Raw genomic sequence first — 20,602 nt, 5'->3', positions numbered from 1 at the left:
TTTTGAATAACTTGACATTTAAAATAATCCTAACAAAATTCAGCAAGTGAACCACTCTACAGTGTTTGCCTCTTTTATCTAGTGTCACTAACTGTAAATACTAACCCCGTGTTCCTTAGCAGCTGTGGCAACTTTAAAGAGGACATCTTCCTCAACAAAAGGTCTGACAGCATCATGGATAATCACTACTTCTGGCTTCGAGAGCTTCAAATCTGGCTGATCCTGGGCCAGTGCTTTCAGTCCATTGAATATTGACCTGTGGCGGGTCACTCCAGCCTCGACTAGTGAGATGCGTTTATGCTGGTACCTCCGAATAATGTCCTTCATTGCTTCCATGTGGTCTCCAGTCACTGCCACGACAATGTCCTTTATCCAACATACTCTAAAAGGAAAGAATACATGCATTTCACATAGAGTGATTCTTAATCAACAACCAAAGTTAAAAACAAAAAATTGAATACTAAGTACTAATATATCTTCATAGAGAGGTTAAAAACTGAAAGTTAATAACAATCAGTTTTGTGAATTTTTATCAAGTCCAGTAAAAAGATTAAAAAATAAAACATCAGTGATTAACACACTATAGAGAGAAACAGATAGATAAAAAATAGTATTTCACAATATATCATGTGAAATTGTCTATATATAGTGTGAAAAATAGATATGGTATACAGATTTATATAATAGAGATTTCTGACTTAAAAGTTAAATTTGAATAATTATAATATTAATCAGTTGATAGAAAAATATAAGAATATGCTTTTAAATTGATTTTCTCCAAGTAATTTTTTCTCATAAAATAGGAACGCTTCAAAGCACTTTTAAATTCCAAAAGTTCTGTTCTCTTTCTTTCAGAAAGTTCACTGAATTGGCAACAAAACTGATAACTAACACAAACTTTAGTATATCAAGGTGAAATACTGTAGCTTAAATGGGAAACTATAATGATTAAATTTGTATAAATATAAATCAAGCTTAAAAATGAGAAAAACTCATAATTTAAAAAATATAAAATTAAAAGAGGAAATTAACCTGTTGAGTCAGATATAAAATATAGAACAGTATTTTTTCTGTTGTAAAACATTTTCTTACAGAAATCCGGTCTGACATGCACTGAGCGATGACCGCATTGAAGTTTGGCCGACTGCTTTTGAACACCAGTGGTCAATGTTCCGCAGGCCTGAGCCAGGACAACACCCTCTGAACCAGGACATCAACTCTGAATGAACGTGTCTTCAAAATGTAATAGAATCCCTAGCCTATGAGATTCTATATGTTCATACTAGACAGTTAAAAGCCTTATGCATATTTTTAAAGAGTTGGAAGAAGGGTCTTAAAATTACAAAGTAGTGAAATTAACTCCTTTATTGAAAAATGAATATAAAACATTGGGTTGCTTTACTCAATAATTATCAATCTCCTATTTTCTGTTATTGAACAAACCCTTCCCATTCTCCCCATTCTTCCTGTGGCTACAAAAATACTACAGTGATGAACAAAACCAACAGCTACTTTATGTCCACTCCTTTAACAAATATTTACTGAGCCCCAAATAAACGATCAGCATGGAGTAGACAACAGAAATAGTCACTGCCTTCACAGAGCTTACAAATGAAACAAATCTGAACACCAATAAACAACTGCAAGCTGTGATCAAGTGCCATGAAGGAGAAGTCCAGGTTCCAGGACTGTGTCCAAGTAGAATATCTGACCAGCAAAGAAAAGTCCAAGATGATGCTCCTTAAGGGAAGCAGTTTGCTCTATGGCGAGTGGCAGGAAAACAGTTAATGGGGTTTGGAGGAAGGGACAGAGGGCTGGTGTAAGCAGAGGCCACAGCAAGGTCCCGAGGGGCCGGGAAGAAATGGAGTGGAGTTCTGTGAGCAAGGGGGAAAAGAGCCCATGGAGAGGCTGGAGGCCCAGGAAAGCATCAGGCTTGGCTAGGCCGTGAGGACCCCCAATCCACATTAGGGATTTAAGTCTTTAATCCTAAATGTAATAGGAAGCCATAGAAAAGCTTTATGCAGGAGAAGATACTTATACTGAATTAATTAATTAATTAATTAATTAAGAAACTCACTTCTACCAACGTTCTAGACACTGTTCTATACCATGATGGTAGCAGAATAACATCCCTCCAAAAATCTCCTAGTTCCCAAAACCTGTGAATATGTGACCTTACATGTCAGAGTAACACTTCAGATGTGAATAAGGATCTTGAGATGGAAAGATCATTCTGGACTTTCTTGTTGGGCCCAATACAATCAGAAGATTCCTTACAAGTGGAAGAGAGGGGCAGATGCATCAAAGAAGGAGGTGTGATAACAGAAGCAGAAGTCAGAGTGATGCAGGACCACGAGTCCAGGGTGACCTTCTAGAATCGAGAAAATGCCAAGTAAACACATTGTCCCCAGGGCGTCCAGAAGGAACAGAGTGCTGTCAGCATCTTTACCTTAGCCCAGTGGGATCGATTTGGGGCTTCTTACCTCCAGAAGTGGAAGATAATAAATTTCTGTTGCTTTAAGACACTCAGTTCACAGAAATTTTTACAGAAGCAATAGGAAACTAATTTAACAGCATAAATTTTACTCTGGCTGGAAAGTAAAAAGCAGGCTGGGGAGACAGAGAAAGGATGCAGATAGACCAGGAAGGGGGCTACTGCCGAAGTCTCCTCAAGACAATGATGGTAGTGTGGCTACCAACTGGAGCTTCTAGATGGGATTTAAGAGATGAATTAGAGGTAATCTACATTAGTCAGTAAGATTGGCAAAATAACTCAATTATCCCATTATGTAAATAATAGCTAACTTCAATTAAGCACTATGCCTTAAGCATTGGTAATGTTCTAACTATCCTGGGATCCTCACAACACCATACTATCTCTTGTAATCTAGGAAGCAAATCATAGAGATATCTGATACAAAGATATATCATACCTTATTTTGCTACATTACCATCTTATGTCAAAAAATGCTTGGAGAAAAATGTTTTTACCATTTTTCATCAAGATAATACAACATTCCATCTTCTAGAATGTAGGCTCCATGATATCAGGGATGATCTGTTTTGCCCATTGTTTTACACTGAACACCTAGTACGTACTTGATTATTTGTTGAATGAATAAATGCCTTTGGTCTGTCTCATCTACCAGGACCAACGTAACATCTTACTACACTGAATAGTTTCAAGGATTTTGAAAACACAGAAAGCTCTCTTCATTAACTCGGTTAACCATAAAAATCAAGAATGAAAACAGCCTTCTCTATGCAGTGTGGTTTTGGGGATTGTTTTGTTTTGAGATGTTTGACTCTTTACTATAATTTCTAGATCCCAAGGTTCCTAGAGGGCCAGGATTACTTATGTTATGTGAGGAATTTGGGGAAATTTTGATCACATATAAACAATGCAATAATTCACAGAATACCAAAGAATAAATATGTAGTAATCTGTGCAGGCAGTAAAAGGGATTCTAGAATAAAGGTAGGTATGGGTTACTCTTTGTTTTTAACCCATCCATCCTCCACTCCTTTCACTGCAGATTTAACAATTGATAGAACAAAGAACATATGCATCACTCAAAGACAAAAACAAAAGCATGACAATGGCCAGAGGCAGGGGCCAGGGTTGGGGAGAGGCTGGGTGGAGGCAGACAAAGGAGGGGAAAATGAAGACATCTATAACAATAAAAATAAAGAAAAAAAAACTTACACTGAATTGACATGGTTTAGGGTTTGTACTGTACTTAACAAATGACAGTGATAGTTCCTCAGTGTCCCCAAAATATGGGGTTTCCCAAGATTCTGTCTCCATTGGCACAGTTCTCCCATAATGTATCGCACCAGCCTTTAATCTGGTCTGCTTCTCATCTTATCCTAACACAATCCATTCGCACCAGTGCTAGATGATTTCCTCAAGTGCAAACCTGAGGCCATTCCCCACTGGCTCTTGATTAGAGACCTTTAAGACTTGACCTCAGCCTACTTCTCCCTGCACTACTTGGTCTCTCCATGCCCCTCTTATTCTACTGACCACATTCTCTCTCACACCCTTGTCTTTGCTTGTACTGCTTCCTTTGCCTCTCAACACCAGGCCCTGACCTCGTCACTCCCCCACCCCCATCCACCCCAGGCTGAGTCCTACTCTCTTCAGATTTCAGGTCAGATAACGCCTACTCCCGGAAGCTTTCCCTGTCATTCTGGGTGAAGTATCATTTTCAGAGGACTGATCGCTAGGGAGTCTTATCAAGCATCAAGCTGTCTTCTGTTTCATTTTCTATCTCCCTCAGTAGGCTGCTAACTCATAAAAAGCAAAGACTATACCCCAGGGCTTGATATCTACTAAACATTCAGTAATATTAATAGTGGAAACAGCAACTAAGATGTACAGATTGTTTGGTAGGTGCCACGTACTGCTTAGAGCATTTGCCTGCAATATCCGTAGTATCTCAATATTCATATCAACTCTATGAGCAGTACTACCATAATCTCCATTTTACAGCAGGCACAGAGGCAGTGATCTCTGACCACATAATTAGTTAATGAAGGGACCTGGGTGAACCCCAGTTTGACTTTGGAGCTCACATTGTTAGCCTCCATAAACACCCTAAACTATCTCTCAGAAAGAGGTCACAAAATTCAAGAAAGATTATGTCCAGATCACTGTGTCTTCAGCACTTCATTTATGTTATTAGTGTTGAACCATATAATATGCTACATTTGTGATCAACAAATGGTCAAATTTCTTATAATTCAAGCAAAAGCAGGCATTCCTTCATTTGTGTGTTCATTTAGTCACTCGACAAACATCAAGCATCTAGAATTTGCCAGGCACTGTGCTAGACACCGGTGATATAATAGTGAACAAAGACAGGCAGAATTTCCGACCTTGCAGACCATATGTCAATAAACATGTTAAATGAATTAATGAGTAGAGAAGAGAAAGCTTAAACAATTACAAAGGAATGAAAACTGCTCTTGGGTTTATTTATAGAAAAGAATTTTAAAGTAATCAAATACATTTCAGTTGTTTATTAATACAACCGTCACACTAAGCTTTTTTTAAGATAGAGAAATTATAAAAACATGTTCTACTAAATCGGGGGGCAGGACTGTTCTACAAAGCAAGAATTTAACTTGTACCCTAAGTTATTCATCTCTGTTGCTTTTCATAGCATATTCTACCAGAAAAAAATAGGTTAAAAGCAACTCTTAAAGGTATATATAATATTGCTGTTTTTTAATCAAAAATTATGTTGAATTAAATGTTAAAATACAGAATAATTAAGAGGGAAAAAGATGATGGAACATTGCTTGACACAGAGTAGTCATTCAAATACCTGTTCAATGAGTTAATAAATTAATGAATGAATTCCCAAAGGTAAATTCAAATTTTACTGGAATACCTTAAAATAACTATAAAATAATTATCTATGTCCCATCAAACAGAAAGCAGCCAAAGTAGATATAAATAATTACTAACAGAGAAATTCCTGGCTTCAGGCTATTTCACACAATTGTATGAGGCTCTATACAGCTAAGTGTTTTTAAAACAATGTTTCTCAAACTGCAACTATCAGGCCCATTAGTGTGTTATAGAATCAATTTAATAAGATTAGACTAATATATATTTTTGAGTAAATGAACTAGAAGTTAACAGAAAAATTAGAATGCATAGCAAATAGTAAAGATAGGTTGTTTTCATGAAATTCTTTCAAATGTGTGCATGTGTATATTTAAGTATGTATTTGTAATTGAGTCATGATCAAAAGTATAATTCTTATAACAGGTCACAATAAAAAATTGGAAGACACCATTCTAGACCATTCTTAAGAGATAATGGGTTTATTATGCTTTTTATTCAGCAACCAAGCATATAACCAGCACTTGCAAGCCTTTATAAGGACTGTTGTATTTCAGAGGATTTATTCTCATTCTTTTCTAATTATAGAATTAAGAGTCTTTCATAGTGTTAAAATTTAATAATGTAGAGCCATAAAACTGAGAAGGACCTTAAGTACCTCACACAGTGCCTACTGCACAAATATTTGCTGAATAAATGGATCTGCTTGACCTACTTAGCTGAAGGCAAGTCCACACTGAAGCCCCTGTAACTGGACTTTAGCAAGTTCTCCTGAGTATTTCCTGTGTAGCACATTCCACAGGAAAATGCAAACTGTACCTCAAGCTCCATTGCACCTACAGACATTTGGGGGAAGAAATATAATATCTCAAATGTTATCTTCTCCTAGAATAAGATAAATTTTACTGGAATACTCTGCTCAGATAGTTTAATCCATTGAAAATAGAAGATTTCAACAATATATTTTTTAAACCATGGAAAATCAGACTCTGTTAACACCTGTAAGTTGTTCTCATGAAGCTGCAAAGTTTGGCCCAAAGGGACAGTGGCAACTATGGCTCACGGCCATGGCAATCTTCATGGAAATTGGGCCTCTGTATTGTGCTGTGGCCCTAACGGAAAGATTTCAATATTTCCATATCCACCCTGGTATTTTAGCAGCAAAATGCTGAAAGGGCTGGCTCCTGATTGACTTCACAAAGTCAAGTCCCCTTACTACTGCCCATGAAGGCTTCCGGTGGTCAAGTGCCGTCTACCAGTCCTGGTCTTATCTCACGTGCTGAAGGAGCCCTGTGGGGGCCATTGGAACTGAACACAAAATTCTAAGCATCTGATCTGTACAAAATACCAGCCTGTCCCTGCCTTTGACTCAGAGTTGACCCTTTTATTAATGAAGCATTAAGACAAAGTTGTTTAAAGTCAAATTCACATATCTGAACAACCATTCAGTGAAAATCTTCCTAAATGCCTTTCTATTTCTGAATCCCTGATCCAATTAATCACTAAGATCTGTCAATTCTTATCTAAATATTTCTCCTGGCTTCCCTACTCCATTCCTATGTTCAGCTTAATTCAAGCAATCAGCACTGCTCATTTGGATTAAAAGTTATGTATTTATTTCTATTCTATCTTGCTCACACAGAATTTGCAGTGGTTTCAGAAATATAAGAAAGAACATTTTTTAAAAGTACACAGGAAACAAAACTGAAAGACAAGGAGAAAACAGAAAGTCTTATAATCCATAAGTTAATACTTTGAAAGACATACAATGGAGTCTTAAACACTTACTAAAAATGGACTTCCATTGATTTTCCAAGCAATACGATAACAATCCAACCTCAGTCACAAAATAGTTTCCATAACAAACACATATAAATGCACAAAACAGACTTTTTTCCTTTCAAATTCATCTGGAGTTATCAGACCCGAGAAGACCAACTCATATTAACTAAACTCATAAGGGACAGAAACATGAATTAGAATGTCAATATTTTAAGATAAAATGACATACATTACTATCACTATAGCACTATGCTTTTTATTAGTGGGACACCATATTTTCCTCTTATAGAAGATGGGTATGGGAAGCCCATTTATAACCAGATTTTATAACCAGATGGGACCATATCAAGGAACGAGTTACCTCAAGCAATGTCCTTCACCTGGGAGAACTGGAGAAACCTCAGGAGTACATCGGGCTGTGCCAGACATCGCCCAAATCTATTGTCAGAAGAATTCCCCACCCCACCCAGCCTACCATCACCACCAAGAATCTGAGTAAGCCAAAATTTGCATCTCTAACTTGCTTTTGTTGTGGGTGTCATTTTAATCTATTTCGCTCGTCCAGATTGTCTGACCCTCCTTAATGACACTTTCTTTCCTTAGATATTTGAAACCAGAAATTACTGGCAGGAATTTTTACTTCCTAGTTCAGATCTGAAAAGGCCTTTTTTTTTAAACAGTAAAATTTAAACACATGAGTCCATCAGTTGTGAATGGATTTTACAATTTAACTTTCAGAGCTTCACACCCTTGCCAATAATACCCCGTCCCCATGATTTGTTTTCTCAGAGCAACATGTCCTTTCAGAAACTCAAGTCATAAGTAGTTATGTAAAAGATTAATATCCTTGATCTCAGTTTCTTGTTAGTAAAATGAAAAAAATCAAAGTTCTCTTCAAGTTATATAATCTGTGGTTCAATAATTTATATTGCAATTCCTTCTAAAAGGCCAAAATAAACTTTCAGACTCCTAGAAACTTTAATCAACTTGTGAAAAGCCCTTGTTCTTAGTACCACGAAAAATTTAGTTGTTATACCTGATTATTTTAATTGTACCCATAATACACAGATCTGAACTACCAGTTGCATAATCTTAGTATAGAACATATGTGAACATATATAAACATATATATACCTGTTCATGTCTATACATATATACATATAATGGTTAATTATAATAAATATACCTCCACACAACTGATTTAGATAGGTAGAGCTTTTAGCCAATGTCTCAGATTTGTGAGGTTTCAGAGATTCTTTTGAATCTCATTTAATCTGATCAACAGTTATCGAAGAAGAAGTGGTGCACAAGTAGAACTTGGCTAAACTAGAAAAATGTGTACTTTTCCCATTTTGCCAGCAGGAAAACACAAAGCAAACAAACAAACAAAAATCTGAAGTCCCAGTTAATTCACAAGATAGATGTTTTTCTCTCAAGTCCTCCTCCAACTTCTCAGTTACATATACCTCTATGCAGTGATTTTCAACCAGTGTGCAAGAATCTTTAAAACATGCAGTACCTGACTATTAAGTCAGGGGTCCTGACCTCTTTCCCTTAGATTGTCAAAGAAAAAAATGACAACAGTCAACACAGTAGCCATCTGGTGTGCATGAATCAAAACTATACCTCTTTTTTTCTGTTAGATCAGCAAAAAGTATATTTTTTTGATGTGCCACAGAATTTTAGTAATTAGTTTATGAGTTCCATGAGATGAAAAATCTTGAAAATTGCTGCTCTGATACATGTACCTTTAATTCTTCAAATGTTTGAAGGTCCTATGACCAATCAACTTGCTTCTTTATAGATGTTCTACCTCAGGGCTTATGTTTCCACTTTCTTGGGCCTGTTAAATCTGACTGGTTAATACTCCTCTATCACCTTTCTTTCTTCCAGAGTTTTACCTTTTACCTGATCTTCTTCCTTAGGCATTTATTTTTCCCTAATGTGGCTATATATTTTTAGTCCCTTTGGGTGGGTAAATGAAGGAGTGGCAATAAACACATGTGTTAGTAGCATTGTTTAAAAATTATGATGGCAGAAAATTAATAAATAAATAAAAGTCACACCGTTCACATTTCTTTACATTTCTCTATCTCAACTCAGGAATCTGGGGCCAGATTTCAGGGTGCCCTCCTTCTCTATCCTAAGCTCCAAGTAGTTTGTTGGTTCAAAATTCCAAAAAAGAAATTGATCCATAAGGGTTATTTTTCAAAAAGTATCTTTAGTTTCTTAGTCAAGAAAGAACTAAGAAACAAAGACTACTCACAAAAACTGCTCAACCCTCTATTAGTGAGATGGCAAAAGCTTGAGCGAGGAAAATCCTAACTACGAAAGGAAAAGTGAAACACCAGACATTACATTCTCACAGCTGTTAATGAGAAAGGAAAGCTGACACCCTCTTAATAGAACCTGGATGATTGACAGTGATGACACCCAATTACATCTTGTCTTATACAGGACATTGAGAACTCTGCCACACCTTTAATAAGTAGTAACCAGCATAATTTCTCCAAAAAGCAAAAAAAAAAAAAAAAGAATTTTACAAGACACTCTGCTTCCATTTCCTTTCCTTATTTGAACTTGCATAATTTATCTTTCGGGATAAAATAACCTGAGCATTTTGGTACCAGGCTGTAGGGAAACAAACTATCAGCAGTCTAGATATCCCACCTTTTACCAAAAGAAGAGAATGGCTTTCATTTGGCAAACAGCTAAGAAGCACCTATACATATGCCCCTGAAATGCAAGGTATCAAGAATTTCCAGAAACATACCCAAACTATAATATTCCATAATTTCTTCAGGCATTGGAATAGTGACAAAAATGAGCCCAGTTGTATTTCAAAATGGAGGTTTTGATTAGTTATTATTAAGATTTTTATGGCTGCTGTTAACAATTAAATAAAAATGGAAAACAAGTGTTGCTTTATTTTCCATAAACAGGATCTTTCCAGAATATTCTTTTACTTTAAAGGGTTTTCTCAGTATCCACCTATTTCAGACTGCCTCGTAAGTTAAGATGCAAAACTGCAAATTAACATAGAAGTTTTCATAGCAAGAAAAGTCAAATGTAAAATGACTCTACTCCTCTACATCTAATTACTAAATAGACAAAGACCCTGCTGGCCAAGATCCATCGTGTTCCATAAGATTAACTGCACAAATGAGCTATGTTGTCATAGTGTCTGTTACACTAGAATATGTAGGTGCATGATCCATGCATGGTTTTAAGGAACTCACCCTCCACTACCCAGAGAAATGGAAGACTACAGAAGGAAGAGAGGAAGCCCTCGGAACTGGTTCAATGTTTGTATGAATTTCGGATGGAATCACAGGACAGATTATATGAATCAGGGGTGATTAGGGCTTTTTATAATTCCATTTTCCAAATGACAATATTCAAAAAGTAAAATTAACTGTATGAAACGCAACTTGGGCCCTCTGGCTTCTGGGGTGTATGAAAGCATGGCGGGGAGGGGGCTCTTTTTTTTTGGTATAACATGCAATCAACCTTTAACTAGAACCTCACTAGCTTCCTTTTCTTTAAAGTCGCCTGCAAAGGCTATGCTAAAATATGCCATCTATCTTTAATTGCAAACGGCTCACGTCAATCAAGGTTTAAACATACTACCACAGCTCCCCGCTAGCTTAAAAAAGTTTAAACACCTCCGCAACATGAATGTGGGCCTTTGCAACCCCCCTGCTTCCCCCACCTCCAGCCTTACCCCGCACTCCCTCGCATTTCTCGGGGCTAAAAACAAGATAAGGCTGATAAAATAGCATACCCCCCTCCTTTCACCTCCTTAGCTCCACACTACAGCTCCTCTAGTCCTCCTTGATCCATTCCCTCTCCCTCCTTTATTTCCCCACTTTGCTAATACGGCAAGTGCTGCCTTCAACGTGGCACCCTTAAATCCGTTTCCGCCATTAAAAGCGTTCGATTAAATTCTCCTCGGTCCACCTTCAGCACGTAGTAATTAGCAGTGTATCTCATAGGAAGTGCTCAGTTACTGTGTGTGAATGACTGGATAAAGTGAATGAACAAAGGCCCACGAAACCAGCTGTGCAAGTAAAAGTCATAACCCACGTGCATGCTGGGAGGTAGGGACAGGTCGTGCGCATGCGCAACAGGGAGAAAGTCTATGCCAAAGAGAATGAGGTGAGAAAAAGTGAGACTATGAGAGACAGGCGGGCCGAGGGAGCCTCCAAGAACAGCTTCTCCTCAATAGTTCTCCCTGAGGGGCCACAGTTAGAACTAAAGTCCCTTCGTCCCATCCCGTGCGCCCGTTAGTCCAGCGTCTGTGTGGGCCGGCCTTCCCCACCGCGTCGACGGCTGGGGCACCTAAAGGGCCCCGGGGGCAGCCCCAGCCTCCGGGCCCGTCTGTTAACGCAGAGCGTCCGTCTCTGAAGTGCGAGCGGGAATGGAAGCCCAGCTCGAGTGACCGAGACGGCCCGACAGGGGACGGTGTCGCGGCGGGCCGGGGCGGGCAGGGCGGAGGGCGGGGAGGCGGAGGCCAGCCCGAGCCGTGGGGCGCTCCCGACGCGCGGCATTACCTCTCCAGGGCCTGCAGGGTGTAGCTGATGAGCGGCCTCTCCAGGACGGGGCAGAACTGCTTCGGGGTGGGGACGCCCATCCTCTCCCCACTCCCCCCCGCCGGCAGCACGGCCGCCACCGCCAGCGCGCGGCGCTGGGGCTCGGCCTCGGCCTCGGCCTCGGCCCCGCTCAGCACGGAGGCGGAGGCCGCCTGGCCCGCGCCGCCCTCGCAGTGCAGGCGAGGCCCCGGCTCCGCGGGCCTGGAGGCGCCTGGCGGCCGGGGCTCCATGGCGGCGCGGAGGACCCCACTCGCTTCGGACCAAAGCGTCCGCGGCTGCTCCGGCACCCAGGCGGGATCGCGGGGTGGAAGGCGGGCCCCAGCAGGGGTGCAGAACGCACGGGCGGCGCCCACCCGAGCCGAGCGCCTGGGCAGTTGAGGGTCCCCAGGGAACGATCCGGCTGCGGATCTTCCCTCTCCGCGTCTCAGCGGCCTCTGCACTGAGCCCAGCGCCCCCGGCAGGCCTGAGTTTCCCGGCCCTTTGCTTCTCCTCTGGCAGGCCCAGCAGGCGCCAGCAGGTGCAAGTGTCAGCCCTCCTGTGTCTAAAGGGTCCCGCTAAACTTAGAAGCTATGAGAAGGCAATAGAGGTCTGGGCTTCCTCCCATCCCTCATCCCTTGCAGATTTGAAAGAAGTTGGAATAAAGTCACAGGATGGAACAGAAAAATGTGTACTTCGATTATCTGACTTTCGTTAAACTCTGGTAAAGGCAGGTAGATAGACAAACGCTATTAGGAAGCATCAATAACCCAATCTGGACATTGGAGCAGTTTTGGGCATTGCTCCAAAACTGCTGCCGTTTATGCCCTACCCTCCGAGATCGGAGTTTAATTGGTCTGGTATGTAGCCCAGGATTTGGGATGTCTTTAAAGGCCCCCAGATTCCAATGAGCAGGAACGTTTTGGAACCACAGCCAAAGCAGTAATAGGAATAACTGGTGAACATTGGACGCACATTATCTCATTTAATCTCCAGGAGAACCCAACTATTACTGTACCCTTCTTACAGAGGCGGAAACAAGGGGTAATGTTTAAGTAACTTGTGTAAGATTGCACACCTGAGGGCAAAACTGCCGTAGAGCCCTTGCACAAAAGTACAGAGTTGAAAAATACTCAGCCTGAATTGTATCTTGCCCCCTTTTAGTACTGTCTTTGCTGTCTGTGTTTAGCATGAAAATGTAGTGAAGTATGTGGAGTGACAGAGCACATTTCTTGTTATTTTCTGACTTGAGAGAGAGAGGGAGGAACGTGGATTTGTTGGTATGTGCTCCGACCCAGGATGGTACCACAACCTTGGTGTATCAGGACAGTGCTCTAGCCAGCTGAGCGACGGGGCCAGGGCCTGTGTCAGAGCACATTTTATTAGTTCCCTGGAATGTAAACCCCATAAGTTCAAGGGCCTTACTTTTTTGACTCTGGTTGTGTACCCAGCTCCTGGAATATAACAGAGGCTTAATAAATATGTATTGAATGAACTATGATTAAATAAATTAATGTGAATTTGAATTATATATTTACTAATTAATATTTATTAATATTCACCCATCAATAGTTAATATAAAGTTCATAAAAGGAATTTTTTAAGCACTGAGAATATTATCAAGTGATAATATTCCAATTCGGTATTTTTACCCATTTTTCTCAGTTAAGATTAAAGCATACAGAATTAAAATATAAATGTTCTGCTCTTATTATTATTGCAAGTACTCATTTATATATGTATTAACAATGTTTAACAGACTTGTATAGAAAAAAAGAACAGACTGTTCATTTGTCTATCACAGTATGAGAAGCAGTATTTTTCTGTCTTTTTATATAGATATAAATAATTAGTTTCTTATTATGAATACTTTGGGTGAAAGACGTAATTTCCATATTACGTTATACCAAGTTATAGCCGCCACATTATGACAATATCTTCTCTGCAGCAGGCATTTGAAAGTTCATACTGTGAGAAGGACATCGCGCATGCAGGTTGGGCCCTGCTCACCCTGAAGCTGTGGCAACAGAGAGATCCTAGAACCACTAACACGAGCCAGCCAAAAAGGTAAGAATTCTTGCCAAGTCAGACTCCCAGATTTCTACTTACAGTTTGGTGGAAGCAGAGTGGTAAGAGTCCTTTTTTTTTTTCCTTTTACTAAATATAGATTAGCAGAATAAAATATTTGTGAAACTAATTTCTTAGGCTTAGTGTCTCTTGGTTACTTGGTGTGAGTACTCATGGATTTTGTTGATTCTGTTTTTTCTCTATGTGTGTGGTATCTCTCCTTGAATCATGTACTGTGTCCTGAGGGTTTGGCCTTTATGACCAGTGAGAATATTTTTCTCTCTGGCCTCCACCATCCAGAGGGTGCTCTTGCCGGGGTGCATCTTGCTCTCTGTCCAGCCATTTCCTTCCAGATAGACTAGAAAGGAGTTTTCTACATCTATCAGTTTCCTCCCAAAGACAGTAAAAACAGGGCTACTCATTCTTGTTTTCCTCCAGTCAGAGTATGCATATACTCACACATCCAACAGAGAGGATGAACTCTGGGAGGATCTGTAAAAGTTTGTTTGTAAATGGATTACCTCCTAAGCCCAGTGAAAGATGGAAGTAAAATTTGACACTTTCTCTTCCCAAATCCAGACCAATTGGTAACTGATCGTTTCTTTCCCAAGGATAGGTATTGTCCATGTCCTGTGGGTTTGGCTTGGCCTTCTGCCTGCCTGGGACATGTAGGTTGTCAACTCTTTTGGCTATGAGAGAGAATGGCCCTGGAAGTTAATAACCTTTGCACCCTTTGAGGCCATTTGAGTCCATGGCATTGTTTAATGCTGCCAGAAATATTTACGTTTGTCCCAGCTGAAACCTGACAAAATATTTCAAAAGATGTAAAAACTCTATGATGAAAAATTTGGCCAAATTAGAAGCTGATGGGGCAGGGGGCTGTTTCCCCAAAGCTAAAATAAAACTATGGGTCCAGAGGGAAAGAAGAAATTAGAGATGGTATAGATGGATAGGTAGATCAACCTGTGATGTCACTTAAGCTACAATCAATTCTTTAGGAAATTGAGAGCAATTGTTTTTATCTTGCACATCTTTGAAAAACCAGCAATGCAGTCTAGAAGCAGTTCAGAGCCCAATTATCTTTACCAGCCCCAGTTCCTAAGGCTGAAGGAAAGGAAAGGAAAGGAAATGAGGGATTATTTTTAAAGCACACCACTGTTCTGGTCACAAGGTTGCCTTGTTAGGGAAAAATAAAAATCTTAATTGTCTTCATAAATATTAATAAGAAACAAGCTGAAGCCATCCCTGAGCAGATAAACTTATCAGTTATCTCATGGCTAAATTTTTTTAACATTATTTTTTTTCTTTTAAATATATTTTATTGATTATGCTATTACAGTTGTTCCATTTCCCCCACCTTTATTCCCTTTCGCCCTGCACCCCCCTCCCACCTGCATTCCTGCCCCCCTTACTTCACGTCCATGGGTCGTACATATAAGTTCTTTGACTTCTCCATTTCCTATACTATTCTTAACCTCCCTCTGTCTATTTTGTTCCTACCAATTATGCTTCTTATTCCCTGTACATTTTCCCCCATTCTTCCCCCCCATGCTGATAACCCTCCATGTGATCTCCATTTCTGTGATTCTGTTCGAGTTTTAATTGTTTGCTTAGTGTTTTTGCTTTTGTTTTGTTTTTTTAGGTTTCTTTGTTGATAGTTGTGAGTTTGTTGTCATTTTACTGTTCATAGTTTTGATCATCTTCTTTTTCTTAGATAAATCCCTTTAACATTTCATATAATAAGGGCTTGGTGATGATGAATTCCTTTAACTTGACCTTATCTGAGAAGCACTTTATCTGCCCTCCCATTTTAACTGATAGCTTTGCTGGATAGAGTAATCGTGGATATAGGTGCTTGCCTTTCATGACTTGGAATACTTCTTTCCAGCCCCTTCTTGCCTGCAAGATTTCTTTTGAGAAATCAGCTGATGGTCTATTGGAACTCCTTTTTAGGTAACTGTGTCCTTTTCTCTTGCTGCTTTTAAGATTCTCTCCTTATCTTTCATCTTGGGTAATGTAATTATGATCGTTGATGTGTGCTTCCTTGGGTCCAACTTCTTTGGGACTCTCTGAGCTTCCTGAACTTCCTGGAAGTCTATTTCCTTTGCCAGATTGAGGAAGTTCTCCTTCATTATTTGTTCAAATAAGTTTTCAATTTCTTGCTCTTCCTCTTTTCCTTCTGGCACCCCTATGATTCGGATGTTGGAACATTTAAAGTTGTCCTGGAGGTTCCTAAGCCTCTCCTCACTTTTTGAATTCTTGTTTCTTCATTCTGTTCTGGTTGAATGTTTATTTCTTCCTTCTGATCCAAATCATTGATTTGAGTCCTGGTTTCCTTCCCATCACTGTTGGTTCCTTGTACATTTTCCTCTATTTCACTTTGCATAGCCTTCACTTATTCCTCTATATTCTGACCATACTCAACCATTTCTGTGAGCATCCTGATTACCAGTGTTTCGAACTTTGCATCTGGTAGGTTGGTTATCTTTTCATTGCTTAGTTGTATTTTTTCTGGAGCTTTGATCTGTTCTTTCATTTGGGCCATTTTTTTTTCTTCTTAGTGTGCCTGTTTTGTAGTAAGGGGTGGAGCCTTAGGTGTTCACCAGGGCAGGGCAATGCACATGGCTCCATTGTGATGCTGTACGTTGGGGAGGGGTCCGAGAGGGAACAGTGCCACTTGTTCCACTCTCAGCCAGCTTTCAGTCACTCCCACCGCTACCCACAAGCAAACTGGGCCCTTCTGGTGCTGATTCCCGGGTGGGTGGGCTTGTGTATGTTCTAGGACCCTGTGGGTCTCTCCAAAGAACTCTCCTGTAAGGCTGGGAGTTTCTCCTGCTGCCGCCTCAACCCCCACAGGTATTTTCAATCAGTGGTTTGAGGCTTTATTTCCCCATGCTGGAGCCCTGGGTTGTGTGGTCTGTCTCATCACCAGTTGTTCCTCCCGGTTTATCCGCACACCAATGTGGGACTGTCCACTCTGCCAGCCGTCATGGCTAAAATTTTTAAACGAAGGCTAGGGAGTCTCTGTTTACATCTGTCTGTATGTTCATGTGCATTGTATGGTATTTTCCACCTTCAAATGATACTGCTAATATGTAAAATCTCTATTTAATTGGCTCAAATACTTATATTTAAAACTTCTCAAAAATGTAGTAGAAATTAACTAAATGCTTTTCTAGTCCATGTAATCTAAGGGAAATATTTGATATGAAGCTAATTAAATGTGTTGATTTAATTAAAATAGGCATGTCTTTAGAGTTTTTATCATAAGTATAGTATTTTTACTCTACCTGGACTTATTCCTCAAATGAGTTTGTGTTACCTCCATTGCAAAATTTGTCAGCAAGACAGATAACTCAGTATGATGGAATTTCCACAAGTAATCTAAACATAATTGCTAAGAACAAGTAAATTAAATAGATGTAAACAGAATAAAAGTTTTTAGGTGAACTTGAACAATAATTATATTTTATGTGTACTTAAAAATGGCTTCCTAAGTCTCTTTGGTAACTTAAAAGGTTTTGCTAAATTAAATTAAATGGTGGAAATTTATTGAATATTCATATCACTTCCAAATAAGATAAAATAATGAAAACATTAATTACTGAACATAAGTTTATCAACTTTTGGCTATCAAAGAAAAACTAAAGATATGTGGGATTGTTAGTAAATAAGACTTGTGCCTCATTGAAAGACTATACTATGAAAAAGCATATATTTCCAGAAATTAATAGGATATATTCATAAATTGATCATTCTAAAGAATACTGGTGTAACAGACAGTTTACAATTGCTTATTTACTAGTTTTCACTAGAAATTAAGGTATCCAAGGGTTAAAAATTCCAATTTCTGTGGAAGGAAATAATATATGTTTTTGATAATAGGATGTATAAAGTATGGAAATACATTTCTGAGAAAATTAAAAGAAAGTGGTTTGTCCTAAAATAAGTTAATTATTTCAGAATGGGTAAGAGAACAAGAGATAAACTGAAAGGAATAAGGAAGGAAAGCTGTAGAAGATTTGTGAAAAGAAATCTTGAGAAAGAAATTTTATGTGTGATCAAAATGGATAAGATTGAATGCATTTGTTAGAATGGATTTTTAAAGTAACCTTTAATGTCAATAGTGTATTAAAACTTAATATTCTTTCACCTTCTAAAAAGCCAAAGTTTACTTATACAATTGGTCAGCTTCTGATAACTGTGAAAACTTATCTGCCAAGAAAGCACAGAGTCTGTTTTATCATAACAGTTTTCTATGTTTCAGGTCATCTTAATCAGGTCTTTGATTACTCAAGAAACCTGGATTTTCTCCTTGGTAAAAGCGAACCTTCCGTATTGAAAATGCCCTAGCTGACTTCGATGCAAAGGCAGCGGCCACAAAAACCTGTGGACACATTCCCTGACATTACTAAAGAACAGCTGTGACTGAGTTAAGCTCTTGAGATGGAGAAAGTATTCTGTATTATCCAGGTGTTCCCAGTGTAACCACAGGGGTCCTTATTAGAGGGAGATCAGAATTAGAGAAGGAAATGTGAGGATGGAAACAGGAATAGGAGAGATAAAGGGCTATGAACCAAGGAATTCAGGAAGCTTCTAGAAGCTGGATACAGCAAGGAATCATATTTTTCTCTTTAAGATTCCATTTCAGACTTCTGACATCTATAACACTGAGATAATAAACTTGTACTTCTTTAAGCCAGTAAATTTATGCTAATTTGTTACAAAAGGCAACTAATAGAGCTTCATGCTCAGCAAGAGCTTCAAATTTACTATTACACATACACACACACACACACACACACACGGAGTCCATAAAAAGTCCAGCCATTGTTAATATAACGAGAATGGTTTGTATGACATGGATGTGGCCTGCCAGCCAGAGAGAGTAGACTGGAATGTGCATGCATGAACAATGATAACTTCACTGTTCTAGTCAGTGGGGAGGGTGGATGCCATCGAGTGAGCATGTGTACTGTGTGGCCATCACACTCAAAAAGACTGAACAAGTAGAGCAATGAATCTGCATCAGATTTTGCATTAAGCCTGAACATTGCTCCATGGAAACTATTTGGATGATTCAGGAGGCCACAGCTATGAGCAACTGGTGATTGGCAGCTTCATCACCACAATGCACCTGCTCATGCGTCACATCTTATGCAGAGTTTTTGGTGAAACATCAAATCACCCAAGTGACCCAGCTCCCCTACAGCCCAGATTTGGCACCCTGCAGCTTCTGACTTTTCCCAAAACTAAAATCACCTTTGAAAGGGAAGAGATTTTAGACTGTCGATGAGATTCAGGAAAATACGACAGGGAAGCTGATCGTGATTGGGACACCTGTATGAGGTCCCAAGGCATCTACTTTGAAGGCGACTGAGACATCATTGTCTTATGTACAATGTTTTTTGTATCCTGTATCTTCTTCAATAAATGTCATTTTTCATAGTACATGGCTGGATACCTTCTGAACAGACTATAAATGTAAATATATATATATAATCTCCAAATGAAGTCAGATATTGTTACAAATTCACTGATGTGATTAAAGAAAGAAAACACTGTTCATTCAATCTTATTTGTGTCCATAACTAGATCTTCAGTGCACTATGATTTTTTAAAATAAACCCTTTGATTATCTTGTGAATAAAATAATGTATTCTTCAATAAATATATTTTAAAAAAATAAAATAATGTATTCTTTTGTACTGCAATGTTTAAAGCATAGTTTTGTTAAATGTATACACAATTTTATAACCTCATTTTGGCATATCTTTACTTTTTAATGCACATAGAAGTGCCCATTAAATAGAAGGGGCTGTCATCTTTATATCTGAAAGTCTTAAAACTACCTTTTTTTGTTTATTTCTGTAAGTCAGTATACCTTGGAATATTTCTCTTGAAGAATTTTTTATTATCAGAGAATGTTAGATCAAGTTGGGTTCATTTTTCTAGTGTTAGTTCAGGTATAATTAGTACTGTCAATCATCTCCTGCCTTTCCAACCACACTTACTGTTTCAATAGCATTTCTGGAGGTTAGTTGGGGGGTTGCTCACAAATGTTAATGAACAGCTTAATGATCTACCCTTTAACCCTCTTGAAATTTGAGCCAAATAAAATCAATTACTGTTCTACCCTGGGCCAGCCCAGAATTTCTGCCAGCCTATGAATTCTAATTTCTGCTTTGCATTATGTATTTTATGTAGATGGTACAGGCTATTAACCTCTGACCTTTATGTCATTTTTATACATAAGAAAGGTGACACTCCAAATTGAGGTCTTTCTGTTGATAATTCATACTGAATAGCACATGACAACAAGATTATTATCTTTCATTTTCTCAGTATATCTTTTGCAGTTAATTATCAACCATCTCAACTGTCCGCTTTGTTTTCCCTATATAGCTAAAAAGGGAAACAATTGTGAATTGAATATTTAGCCTTAATATTGATTGGTAAATGTTATATCATTAATGCTATAAAAGTTTAACTTTTCATAACCAGTTGGGTACAATTGTTTCTATATAATATTTTTCATATGTTTTTATAATATAAACACTTACATATTTTATACCATAAAATAATCTTAGAAAACATATTACTGGCACCTTCAAAGAAGAATTTTGATTTGGTATGTCTGAGGTAGGCCCAGAAATCTTCATTTTTAATGGCTTTTTAATGTTATTCTAATATAGGTATGGACCAGACTTAAGTAAGCATATAATTTAAAAATAATTACAACCCAATTATCTTTATATCAGTGCATTTAATTTCAAGATCTAAAGCAAAATGCATGTAATATGTTCAATGTGCCATAAAAAATTGCCTA

At 38.6% G+C, this 20,602-nt stretch overlaps 1 protein-coding gene and 1 long non-coding RNA gene across 5 annotated transcripts in view; one reads left to right on the top strand and one right to left on the bottom strand.

The window, feature by feature from the left end:
• Window positions 1-12,006, bottom strand: part of CRPPA (CDP-L-ribitol pyrophosphorylase A) — a 190,700-nt gene extending 178,694 nt beyond the window's left edge. The window contains exons 1-2 of the mRNA XM_053926793.2: window positions 11,692-12,006; window positions 106-382 (exon numbers count right to left, since the gene is read on the bottom strand). Of these exons, the coding sequence (XP_053782768.1) occupies window positions 106-382; window positions 11,692-11,960 (546 nt within the window). The 5' untranslated portion in view covers window positions 11,961-12,006. The remainder of the gene's footprint in view (window positions 1-105; window positions 383-11,691) is intronic.
• On the top strand, window positions 11,264-19,397 carry LOC123478376 (uncharacterized). 4 transcript variants are annotated; one of them, XR_006653568.2, is made up of 3 exons: window positions 11,264-11,296; window positions 13,655-13,773; window positions 18,041-19,397. It is a non-coding gene; the product is annotated as an uncharacterized lncRNA (long non-coding RNA). The 4 variants fall into 4 exon arrangements; XR_008427125.1 differs by lacking the exon at window positions 11,264-11,296 and adding an exon at window positions 11,645-11,757; XR_008427126.1 differs by lacking the exon at window positions 11,264-11,296 and adding an exon at window positions 11,680-11,757 and having other exon boundaries at window positions 13,658-13,773.
• Window positions 19,398-20,602: the final 1,205 nt, after the last annotated feature.

Source organism: Desmodus rotundus, chromosome 6 (genome assembly GCF_022682495.2).
Source record: "Desmodus rotundus isolate HL8 chromosome 6, HLdesRot8A.1, whole genome shotgun sequence".
Taxonomy (NCBI): domain Eukaryota; kingdom Metazoa; phylum Chordata; class Mammalia; order Chiroptera; family Phyllostomidae; genus Desmodus; species Desmodus rotundus.
The sequence above is the reverse complement of the archived record's forward strand: the minus strand, read 5'-3'. Positions and strand labels throughout refer to the sequence as shown.